This window comes from Pan paniscus, chromosome 17, assembly GCF_029289425.2.
Source record: "Pan paniscus chromosome 17, NHGRI_mPanPan1-v2.0_pri, whole genome shotgun sequence".
Taxonomy (NCBI): Eukaryota; Metazoa; Chordata; class Mammalia; order Primates; family Hominidae; genus Pan; species Pan paniscus.
In genome coordinates, this window is record NC_073266.2 from 76,522,159 (window position 1) to 76,534,921 (window position 12,763).

General features: G+C 42.2%; 1 protein-coding gene across 29 annotated transcripts in view; it reads left to right on the forward strand.

Moving 5' to 3' along the window:
• ZNF532 (zinc finger protein 532) overlaps nucleotides 1-8,310 on the forward strand; it is a 122,997-nt gene extending 114,687 nt beyond the window's left edge. For 21 of the 29 annotated variants that reach the window (XM_055102744.2, XM_055102746.2, XM_034943838.3 and 18 more), the window contains 3 exons: nucleotides 1,180-1,292; nucleotides 3,586-3,733; nucleotides 6,329-8,310. In XM_055102744.2, the coding sequence (XP_054958719.1) occupies nucleotides 1,180-1,292; nucleotides 3,586-3,733; nucleotides 6,329-6,823 (756 nt within the window). In that variant the 3' untranslated portion in view covers nucleotides 6,824-8,310. Of the gene's footprint in view, nucleotides 1-1,179; nucleotides 1,293-3,582; nucleotides 3,734-6,328 lie in introns of those variants that run through there. The other 8 variants (XM_063597346.1, XM_034943846.3, XM_034943862.3 and 5 more) reach the window with 4 other exon arrangements.
• Nucleotides 8,311-12,763: the final 4,453 nt, after the last annotated feature.

Sequence of the window (12,763 nt, forward strand, 5' to 3'; positions counted from 1 at the left end):
TCACATAGCTTGCAATCACTTCTTAGTGTTATCTTACATGAAAACTTCGTCCCACTTCAGTCTTTAATGAGTTTAGAGCCAGATTTTGTTCCATTCACGAGGCTTGACAGCTCTTTAATTTCCTTGTGATATGACACTGTTTAGTTCCAGACTGCTATGCATGTCATAACCAAAGAATTTGTTTTAAGCCACTAATTTACTTCAAAGGTTCTGCATGGAAATATATTCAGTTAACATAATATCTCAGCCTGAGTGGGAAACTTTTAAATATAAGGAAATTCGGCTTACCTACTTGACAGTGTTTGCTGTCTCTCTCTCTCTCTCTCATCCCCTAAGTATACCAGCAGGCAGCCTCCTTAAAGTTGTTTCAAAGTTCTGTGTTCTTGAGATGATCAAATGATATTATTTAAAACAAAAATCCTTCTAGAAAACTTCCCTTATATAATAATTACTTAGTCATTAAAGGGTAGCCAGAGATTTCATTTAACATGGCATACTGAATAAAACAGCATATTCTATCTACCACAAATTAGGTAGTAGCTTTACTTAGTATTTACTGATGTATGTTTTCATATATTATCTTTTTAGTAAAAGATTTATATAATGTTATTTCAAATACCTGGATGTTTGTGTTGAATCAAAAACCTGTGTTTTTGAGAGAGAATTTTTTTTTACCCTTATGATAGTTTAACCCATCCTCCTAAAATTAGCCCCATCATGGTTACCTCAGCCCTGTCCTCATTTTTATTATATATTTTTTTAAAGTTTTTTGGTTTTGTTACTGTATTCCTAAATACAGGTTGAGTATCCCTGAGCTGAAAGTTTGGGAACAGAAGTGTTTCAAATTTTAGATGTTTTTGAATCTTGGAATATTCAAATATACATAATATCTTGGGACTCTAATTGTGATATTTATTCTTGTTTCATACATACCTTATATGCATAGCTTGAAGGTACTTTTATAAAATAATTTTAATTTTGTGCATGACACAGTTCTGACTGTGACCCATCACATGAGGTCAGATATGACATTTTCCATGTGTAGTGTCATGTCAACCCTCAGTTTTGGATTTGGGGACCTGTAATAATGATTTAACTTAAACTATTACAAAAGAGTTCTTAATTGTTTGAGTGCATCTATTTTCATTCCCTTAAGTGAACTTTCTCTCCTTCCTCCAGCAAATGAAGAAACACCCCTGCCGCCAGTGTGACAAGTCTTTCAGCTCGTCCCACAGCCTGTGCCGGCACAACCGGATCAAGCACAAAGGCATCAGGAAAGTGTACGCCTGCTCGTAAGTCCTGGTTTCTAACGGAACGCAGTGAGAGGACTCAGGAGGAACCTCTGGAAGGTTTTTAGTGTAGTACCATTAACTTGCTGTGTGCTCCACAGTTCCTACATTACATTTCTCAATTGTATTATTGTTTTGGCATAGAGTTTTTGGATTGGGTTGTCACACTTAAATATGAAAATAAAAAGGAGCATTTTCTTGCATATCCCACATACATTGTGTGTTTTTTTTTTTTCCCGAGACGGAGTCTCACTCTGTTGCCCAGGCTGGAGTGCAGTGATGCAATTTTGGCTCACTGCAACCTCTGCCTCCTAGGTTCAAGTGATTCTCCTACCTCAACCTCCTGAGTAACTGGGATTACAGGCACATGCCACCACACCCAGCTAATTTTTGTATTTTTAGTAGAAACGGGGTTTCACCGTGTTAGCCAGGCTGCTCTCAAACTCCTGACCTTGGGTGACCCACCTGCTACCTCCCAATGTGCTGGGATTACAGGCATGAGCCCTGGTACCCAGCCTGATCCCTGAGTGTCTTGGGGGAGCGATTGATTGGCAGTACAGGGTCTCTCTGCACACGTCGAGTTGGCCGCATTGGCGAGGTGATTTGGCTAGCTTGTTTACTCAGGGCTGGTCACAGATTCAGTCCTCGGCTGGGCCCTTTGCCCCTTGGCTGCAGTCACCACCGAAGGTGGGGCAGCCTGTGACCAAATGCAAGGGACTGGGTGGGCCAACATCAACCCAGACTCCAGTGGACAGTCATAAGCTGCTGTTTCATACGTGAACACCAGAACGTATCTCATCATTAGTGAAAGGCTGTCACTCAGCTGGAATATACCTGGAGTGAGTTGATAAGAAGCAAGCATGTCTCATGAGAGAGAGACAAAGGACCCTGAGGCTAAAGCACTGAAATGTTACATGGATGTCAGTGCAGGCCAGATGGACCCTATGGATCCAGGAGACTCATGAAGGTTGGCTGTCAGATTCGCAGGGGGTTATGATAACTGGGTAGGAATCATCTGATTCAGTGAAATTGAAGCTGTTTAGTGAGATAAGAATGATTATGAATAAAGTATGTGTTGAGACCAAATCAAAAGAATCAGAATTTAGAAGGATGCTCTGGGCCAAGAAGACGATGGGAGATCTGGCCCATAATGCTTCACTGATAGGTTTTGTTTATTTCCCCATGAACTCACTGTAAAGCAGTAAAATGCTGGGATTGTTCTGCTAACTTACGGCCAACAAAAAATTCATCCTCATGGAGAGCCCTCGTCCTTTGGGGGTGGTGCTGGCTCCTGCCACTGCCCTGCAAGTGTCTCTAATGTGAGGTCATCAGGGTTTAGGGCCAATCAGTATAAATTCCTCTGAAGCCATTTTGAAGGCAGATTTGAGACCACAAGAGACTTTTTGTCCTTCCCTCAGTAGCATTCTTGATACCTGGTTTTATAGCATACATAATAACTAGGGCCATTACCTCTTTTTTTTCTTTTTTTGAGACGGAGTTTTGCTTTTGTTACCCAGGCTGGAGTGCAATGGCATGATCTCGGCTCACCCTACCCTCCACCTCCTGGGTTCAACCGATTCTCCTGCCTCAGTCTCCCGAGTAGCTGGGATTACAGGCATGCACCACCATGCCCGGCTAATTTTGTATTTTTAGTAGAGACAGAGTTTCTCCATGTTGGTCAGGCTTGTCTCAAACTTCCGACCTCAGGTGATCCGCCCGCCTCGGCCTCCCAAAGTGCTGGGATTACAGGCGTGAACCACTGCACCTGGCCAACCTGTTTTCTAAACTATCTTTGGCCTGCTTTACTAAAATAAGTTTTTCTTTGAAAAATAATTGACCTATTTTTGATCTGCTTATCATCTACTGAGTGACCATACACACTCGACTGCCATGAGTATAAACATGCATGCTGCTTTTGTGCTTGGAGGAATTTGGCGCTGGACACTCATGTCTTTGTCAAGGCAGAGGACAGGAATAATTAACAGCAGCACAAAGGAGTCAAGGAGGGACCTTATACTAATGTGTTCAGCATGGTGCTCATTCTGAGAGAATACTGAGTCATTGTGAAAACTTTTGAAATGCAATATTTTCCCTTTAAAATTAAAGCCATCTAGACCTGTAAATTAAGGGCCACTCCTAGCAAAATTGCCGATTGCGTGTTGAACCATGGTGTGAACTCAGCTTATTGGACCTGTCTGTGTGAACTGACAGCTAAGGAGGACCTTCGACCGTGAGTTCTTCCACAGGAGCTTATTTTGTCAGCAAGTGCGTTATCTCCTTGCCTTTCACCCCACAGGCACTGCCCAGACTCCAGACGTACTTTTACCAAACGTTTGATGCTGGAGAAGCACGTCCAGCTGATGCATGGCATCAAGGACCCTGACCTGAAAGAAATGACAGATGCCACCAATGAGGAGGAAACAGAAATAAAAGAAGACACTAAGGTCTAACATTGCAGATGTTTGCTTTACAGTGAAATTGTGTTGACTTGCTTTTCCCATTCATTTTTTTCAAGTTTTTGTTGCATAGTTACAGTTTTAAAAATTCAGACTGGCTGGGTGCGGTGGCTTATGCCCACCACTTTGGGAGGCCGAGGCGGGTAAATCACGAGTTCAGGAGTTCAAGACCAGCCTGGCCAACATGGTGTAACCTCGTCTCTACTAAAAATATAAAAAATTAGCTTGGCGTGGTGGCGGGCTCCTGTAATCCCAGCTACTCAGGAGGCTGAGGCAGGAGAATCGCTTGAACTTGGGAGGTGGAGGTTGCAGTGAGCTGAGATCATGCCACTGCACTCCAGCCCAGGCGACAGTGCAAGACTCTCTCTCAAAAAAAAAAAAAAAAAATTCAGACCACGCTGAAAGTATAAAATAATGATTAATCTCCCCATAGACCCATTCTGACCTCATCATCAGGAGTTCGAGACCAGCCTGGCCAACATGGTGAAACCCCATCTCTACTAAAAAAAAATACAATACAAAAATTAGCCAGGCATGGTGGCAGGCACCTTAATCCCAGCTACTTGGGAGGCTGAGGCAGGAGAATCGTTTGAACCCAGGAGGCAGAGGTTGCAGTGAGCCGAGATAAAGCCATTGCACCCAAACCTGGGGGACAAGAGCAAGACTTTTTTTGTTTTTTGAGAGAAAAGTTTAAAGAAATAGTTTAGGCCGGACACAGTGGCTCATGCCTGTAATCCCAGCACTTTGGGAAGCTGAGGCAGGCAGATCACTTGAGGCTAGGAGTTCGAGACCAGCCTGGCCAACATGGTGAAACGCCGTCTCTACTAAAAGTACAAAAATTAACCAGGCGTGGTGGTGCACACCTGTAATCTCCAGCTACTCAGGAGGCTGAGGCGGGAGAATCGCTGGAACCTGGGAAGTAGAGGTTGCAGTGTGCCAAGATCACGCCACTGCACTTTAGTCTAGGCAATAGAGCGAGACTCTGTCTCCACCCCCCCCAAAAAAAGTTAGCAGATACTTAAAAAGCCCTCCTGTCTTCAGTGCTATGCTAGATCTGGAATGTACCCAGGTAAAAGCTTGTATGTGCTTTCAAGGAGTTAATCATCAAGTAAAACCTCCTCAGAATATAAGTCAAACTGATGTGGCATTAAAATGCAATACTTCAAGTGCTCCTGGTGCTGAGTTAAAGAATATGTGTGAAGCCAAGGCGTGGTGGCTCACACCTGTAATCCCAGCACTTTGGAGGCCAAGGCAGGCAATCATGAAAAGTTAGCAGATACTTAAAAAGCCCTCCTGTCTTCAGTGCTATGCTAGATCTGGAATGTACCCAGGTAAAAGCTTGTATGTGCTTTCAAGGAGTTAATTATCAAGTAAAACCTCCTCAGAATATAAGTCAAACTGATGTGGCATTAAAATGCAATACTTCAAGTGCTCCTGGTGCTGAGTTAAAGAATATGTGTGAAGCCAAGGCGTGGTGGCTCACACCTGTAATCCCAGCACTTTGGAGGCCAAGGCAGGCAATCATGAGGTCAGGAGTTCGAGACGAGCCTGGCCAATATGGTGAAACCCTGTCTCTACTAAAAATACAAAAATTAGCTGGACATTGTGGTGCACATGTATAGTCCCAGCTACTTGGGAGGCTGAGACAGGAGAATCGCTTGAACCCGGGAGGCAGAGGTTGTAGTGAGCCGAGATCATGCCATTGCACTCCAGCCTGGGCAACAGCGCGAGACTCCGTCTTAAAAAAAAAAAAGTGTGTGCAAAGGTAGCTTCAGGTCATGGCCACGTGTGAAGGTGCACATGAACAGAGCAGAAAAGCTGGGGCACAGAGTGTGGAGAGGAGGGGCACGTTGGCTTGGGGAGGGGATTCAGAGTGGGATTTAGAGCCCTGGAAGCAGACGCAGTAGGGGAAATGGTGTGAAGGTGAGGAGGCAGGAAAGGGTGGGGAAAGCTTCCAGAGGCTCTCAGTCTAAAAGCAAAATCCTGACACTCTTTCCCACAAGGGGCGTTACAGTTCACCTCCTGCAGTCTCCCTGAGCACTCCTTCCTACTGGCTCTAGCCCCTCTTAGGCCTGTTCCCACCTTGGGCCTTGGCACTCACAGCTTCCTATGCCTGGACTGCTTTCCCCACACTGCGTCAGGTCTCTTTTCAAATGTCACCTGTCACCAGGCTGTCCCTGACCGTACCACATCACCTAGCAGCCACACATATACCCCCCTTGCTTCCCATGGCCTTCATCCCACCCTGCTTGGCTGTCCTGGGTCTGACATACTGCATATTTTCTCATTTGTTTCTGTTCATCTAACTCCGCTGCCACAAATTCCAGGAAGCTAGGAGCTCATTTGTCCACTGTTGTGCCCCACTGGCTAGAGCAATGCCTGCTAACAGCTACTAGGTTTCTCTGTGGAGTGGAAGAAAGGCATGGGCCTCCGGGTGGGGTGGCAGACACAGCTTTAAAGCCCCTAAATCCCAAAGCGTTCAGCACAGTTTTCCTGGCAGCTCTAAAGTCAGAGAACCGATCATTTATCAGCCACCGTGAAGGATGGTTTTCAGTCGTGTCATTTGCTTTCTCTCCCTGATAGGTCCCCAGTCCCAAGCGGAAGTTGGAAGAACCAGTTCTGGAGTTCAGGCCTCCCCGAGGAGCGATCACTCAACCACTGAAAAAGCTGAAAATCAATGTTTTTAAGGTTCACAAGTGTGCCGTGTGTGGCTTCACCACCGAAAACCTGCTGCAATTCCACGAACACATCCCTCAGCACAAATCGGATGGTTCTTCCTACCAGTGCCGGGAGTGTGGCCTCTGCTACACATCTCACGTCTCTCTGTCCAGGCACCTCTTCATTGTACACAAGTTAAAGGAACCTCAGCCAGTGTCCAAGCAAAATGGGGCTGGGGAAGATAACCAACAGGAGAACAAACCCAGCCACGAGGATGAATCCCCTGATGGCGCCGTGTCAGACAGAAAGTGCAAAGTGTGCGCAAAAACTTTTGAAACTGAAGCTGCCTTAAATACTCACATGCGGACACACGGCATGGCCTTCATCAAATCCAAAAGGATGAGCTCAGCCGAGAAATAGCCACAGATGCTCCATGAGGAAAATCCCTGTCCACATTGGAATAAAAAAGACATTTTTGTTACAAAAAGTTTGCAGTATAATAGAGTTAACAGTACTGTCTAGGCTGTTGCAATATATTCTCTTTCAACGTACCTTCCTTCACCTCGTCGTATATATCCTCGATAAGTATTAAAACAGTATTTGAGTTTAAAAGAGTTTGTATATATTTAAATGAATAACTTTTTATACTCTTTGTTACATGTTTGTATCAGTATTTAGTGGAAAACCATTTGAGTTGTTTTGGGTTAGAATTTTTCTTTTTGTACTGTTTCTTTAAAACAGAGTTCTTAGTAACAGGGGCAGTTCCTGAATTCAAATAAACCATTTTGTATGTTTGGATTTTGAATGGGTTAACTAATTACAGGCTAAAATAATGCCTTTTTTAGTGTTTTTAATTTTTAGAATTCACTACATAAATTGTAAGTAATTGTGGGTCTCAAAAACACTAGGAACTTTTAAGTGTCTTAGCACTTCCTCGATGTGCCTGCCCTGAGGGAGTGAGTTCACATTTGAGACAACTGCACTCCAGTGTGGACGTGCCTTTGTCTTCAGGCCATGCCGAAGGGTGTTTAAAGCAGTCTTGCAGGTCGCTCCTTTCCCAGCCGTGGATAAAAACTGAAGCTAGGAATCTAATAAGGAATGCTGATTTCCTCAGTTCCATTTTGAGGAATGGGGAAGGCTATCAATCATTCTAAAGAAAAAAATGGGATTTGTTTTCTCGGCAGATCTGCAAGGCTGGCTTTAAGAGCACAAGGAGGGAAAGTAACGAAAGGGCTGGACTACTATAAAAGTTACAAATACGTAGTTAGACCAATAGATTTATATAGTCAGGTTTTTGTCATGTAATTTATTAACTATTACAGAAACACAACTAAGAATATCAAGTATTTCTCTGGCTCTTGACAGAAAAAAATCAGTTGACTTAACCCTTTGCTGTCAAAAGAGTTGGCGTTTCCTGTTCTGGGTGCTACTGCCAAACGTTCTGGTACTTAGAGTCGGGATGCACAACTTCAACCACCGACTTATCAATGCAGCCGCCTGTGTATTGCAATTGGCCGTTACCTTAAGCACTGAGCCACCCGGGTTTAGTTCAGCCATTTCAAGAAGTATATTTAACGTCAGTAGTTCTGCTTTATTAAAATGCAGCAGAGGTACTCTTCTGTCCCTTCCGTTTATAGTTCTCTGAGAGAGTTCTATTTTTTGGTTTTGTTTTGTGTTTTCTTTTGCATTTTGTATCTTGTATTTATCCCTGAACATGTTTTGTACTTTTTTTTTTTTTTAAGAAAAGGAATTCTTTTGTGTATATATAGATACTTGCATGATATACTGTAGTCAACGTTCGGTTCCTCGAAAGGTCTTGCTGCTGTCAGGTGTTATGCACTCCATCCATCATAACTGTATGAAACATATTTCATATGTAAATAAACGTGGGACATTTGGCCCTTGTGCTTCTGTGAGAGAATTATTGATGGTGGGTCTCTGACATCTTTGTGAAGTTTGGGAAGTAATTAATTGCAGCGGCAAGCTACAGGGTGTTGCAGAATTCTTCCCACTCAGAAGAATGGCATATTCGTTCTCATTAGTAATCAGCTATTTTGTCACTTTCTTGTTGACTCCATCAGTACATGGGTACAATCCAAGGGTGTGAATTTCAGCTTGAAATTCCATTGCTGTTACTTGTTTTGTTTGTATTGCTCTAAGTTGTATTCATAGCACTTTCATATGTTTCTGCATTTGAACCTTGCAATAAGCCTGTGTGGTAGGCCACATAGGTCCGAATAACCTAGTTTTACAGTTGAGGGAGCTGAGCTCAGATTCAGTTCTTTGCCGAAGCCCTCATAGCTGGTAAGTGGCTTTGCATATTAGAACCCAAATATTTTGCTCTCTAAATCTAATGCTCGCTCTATGTGGTTATGTACATATTGACAAATATTCATTTATTCAACAAATAAAAAGTATGTACAAAACATGATACAGAATTTTTGTTTTTGGCACTATGGCTTTATAAATAACCTGAAAGTCTTTCTACTCTTAAATACCCAGAGATGCTTAATATAAAATTAACACCTGGTAAATGCATAGGTGAGAATACAAGAAAATTTAAAAAAATGCCCAGAGGTCCAAAATGAAGAAACCAAAATCTAGATTCTAGAAAAACACTACACAGTGCTGTAACCCTGGGGGAAAACCTGGATTGTTCAGCTGAAGAGGGAATTGGTAAACTGAAAGATAGCCCTTGAGAAAATTAGCCTCAGCACAGAGATAAAGTGATGTTTCCAATATGAAAGAGAGGTTAGGAATCAAGGACAAAATGAGAAGATCCAGCTTCAGTTTAATGGAAGTTCCAGAAAGGGGGACTAGAGAGAACTGGGAAGGTCAGTGTAGAAAATCTTAGCCGTTAATGAAAGACATTAATACTTGGGTCAACAGTGAATGCTCAACAAAAATCATGCTGGGACATAAATTCTGCCCATTCTTCATTAGTTGTAGATGCTGGGTATGGGCATTTGAGGAGGAGGATAACATGAGGTATGCTTAATTCTTAGGAAGTCCATGTACTCTTGAGTGCAGAAGTGAGAGCTAAGCCTGGAAGCATAGGCTTAGGCCAAGCTGTAAAAACCCTTGAATGAGGCTGGGTACGGTGGCTCACGCCTGTAATCCCCGTATTTTGGGAGGCCGAGGTGGGTGGTTCACGTGAGGCCAGGAGTTCACAACCAGCCTGGCCAACATAGTGAAACCTCATCTCTATTAAAAATATAAAAAATTAGCTGGGCGCAGTGGCAGGTGCCTGTAATCCCAGCTACTCCAAGACTGAGGCAGGAGAATCACTTGAACCTGGGAGGTGGAGGTTGCAGTGAGGGGAGATGGTGCCACTGCACTCCAGCCTGGGCATCAAGAACAAAACTCCATCTCAAAAACAAAACAATAACAACAACAACAAAAAACCTTGAATGATAGAATGAAGGGGTTTGTATTGATAGAGATAGTCATTTGGACAGGGGAGTGATAGGACCAGATTAATTGGTGGCAGTGTTTAGGATGGAGTATATCAATCAGGATAGGTCGGGTTATGCTGTGGTTATGACCTTACGTCTAAATAGCTTATCACAAGACATTTCTTCTTCACATTCAGTGTCCACTGTGGGTTGGCTGGAGGCATGGCTCCGTATCTCTTTGTCCCATTACCCCACTATCAAAAAGTTGCCAGTTGCTGTGGCAGAGGGAAAATGCAATGAAATGCTGTGGCCCAGAAGTGACAGATGCCACTTCTCACAAGTCACTGGCCAAAACCAGTCATACGGAGCCACCTAGTCACAAGGAGGCTGGGAAGTGCAATCCTCCCACGTGCCCAGGAGGCTGAAAATACTTGGACATCACAGGAATAACGTTTAAATTGGCATAGCTACGGTGCTAACACAGTAGGAACACTTGACCTAGGGTGGTGGGAGTAGGCTTGGAAAGAGGCTTCGGTTGTAAGTAGCATTTCAGAAACAGTTTCCAGAGCGTTTCTTAATGTGGAATACAGAGAAAGTCTGATCTGAAAGTTCAAGCTTATGTGATTCCTTACATTTTTTCTCAAGGTTTAGGTTACTTAAAAATATGGAAGTAGGCCGGGCATGGTGGCTCACACCTATAATCCCAGCACTTTGGGAGGCGAAGGCAGGTGGATCACCTGAGATCAGGAGTTCGAGACCAGCCTGCCCAACATGGTGAAATCCCATCTCTACTGAAAATGCAAATGAGCCAGTCATGGTGGCACCCACCTCTAGTCCCAGCTACTCAGAAGGCTTAAACCCAGGAGGCAGAGGTTGCAGTGAGCTGAGATGGTGCCACTGCACTTCAGCCTGGATGACAGAGCAAGGCTCTACGCCAAAAAAGAAAATTTTATATATATATAATATATAGTACATATATATGTAATACATATGTAATATATAATACATATATAAAATATATAATACATATATAATATATAATACATACTTTATATATATGTAAAAATTAAGAGCTGATTACCAGGAAGATGATCTTAAGTTTCAGGTATACATACAAATTATGCTTTTGTTTTTATGTGTTTGGGTGATATAGCAATAGCCGAGTAACAAATGCATACAAAAGAATGCCAGCAAAACGTTACTTGCAAAATGAGAAAAAGGAAAATGTAGGCTTACACTGCATGGCAAAGACCACTTCTTCCTCCCAAGCACGTTTTCTGCAAATTCCTTACTCCTACCACAGCAAGTAGTCCAAAGAACAGCTGTTCTACCCTGAAGCTCTGGTGGGCATGCCTCACCAGTGTCAGCAGGCTAGTCAGTTTCCATCCTAGGATCTTTGACCAACAGTGAAATTTCCTCTTGAAATTTTTGGGCAGCCAAGAAATTTATAAAATATGACTCAGAGGAACCCTTCATCTATCCCAAAGGATAGTCTGAAAATAAAAAGTAATGTGCCAAATGTAGGATGCTATTTATGCAATTTACACACACACGCATGCACACACACGCACACACACACGCTTTGCAAATATCAGATGCTGTAAGGATTCCAGATTGTAGCTCTTAATTTTAACATACATCTTCTAAATAAAGAACCTACCCTTAGTTACCTTAAAAACTTGGCTCCTACTCAGGAGGTGTAACTCACTCTGCTTAAATGCATCCTTGAAACTTCTTGTTTTTTTTGACAATTTTTGTTTTTCTTTTCTCAGTTATGAATCTCACACCCTTACCGAGTTAGTTGTAAGCCTTTGGAATATGACAATGTGAATGTCTTTCTTTATAAAGATCATGATAACCAGAAAACAATCTATAGTAGATGCACGGAACATAAATAGAAAGGATTATTCATAACATCCCACTACAGCAGTCAAACCACAAACCATCCAGCAAGACAGGGAGAAACAAAATACATCCCCAACAACCAGAAAACAAATTACAAAATGGCAGTAATTAGTTCTCACCTGTCAGTAGTTACTTTGAATGTAAATGGGTTAAATTTTCTAATATGAGGACAGAGTGGCTGAATGGATTAAAAAAAAGACCTAAGTACCCGACTGTATGCTGCCTACAGGAGACTCAACTCTCTTAAGGATGCACATAGACTGAAAATGAAGGAATGAGAAGATACTGTATGCAAATGGAACCAGAAGAGAGCAGAGGGTAGCTATACCTACATCAGACAAAGCAACTTTAAGTCAGAAGCAATAAAAGAGACAAAGGACATTATATAACAATGAAAGGGTCAATTCATCAAGAGGATACAATAATTATAAATGTATCCAACATTGAATGAAGCACCTAAATATATAAAGCAAATATTAATAGATCTGAAGGGAGATAGAAACTATAATACAATAATAGTAGGGGACATCAATACCCCACTTTCAATAATGGATTACCATCCAGACAGAAAATTAATAAGGAAACATTGGACTTGAACTACACTTTATGACCTGACAGACATATACAGAACATCCCATCCAACAGCAACAGGATACACATTTTTCTCAAGTACACACAGAACTTTCTCCAGGATGGATCATATGTTTGGCTGCAATACAAATCTAAACAAATTTCAGGGGATCAAAATTACATTAAGTATCTTTTCTGACCACAGTGGTATGAAACTTGAAATCAGTAACAGGAGAAATCTTGGAAAATTCACAAATAAGTAGAAATTAAACAACATGGGTCAAAGAAGAAATAAAAAAGAAAATCAAAAAAATCTTGAGACAAATAGAAACAATGTACCAAACACCTATGGGATGCAGCAGAAGCCGTTCCAAGAGGGAAATTTATAGCAAGAAATGCCCATATTTCTGTGAAAAGTCTCTCTTCATGCTACTAGAAGTTTCTGGAGTAGCCAGTTGTCATTCTATAGTCACTGTTACCCCCAATCAAC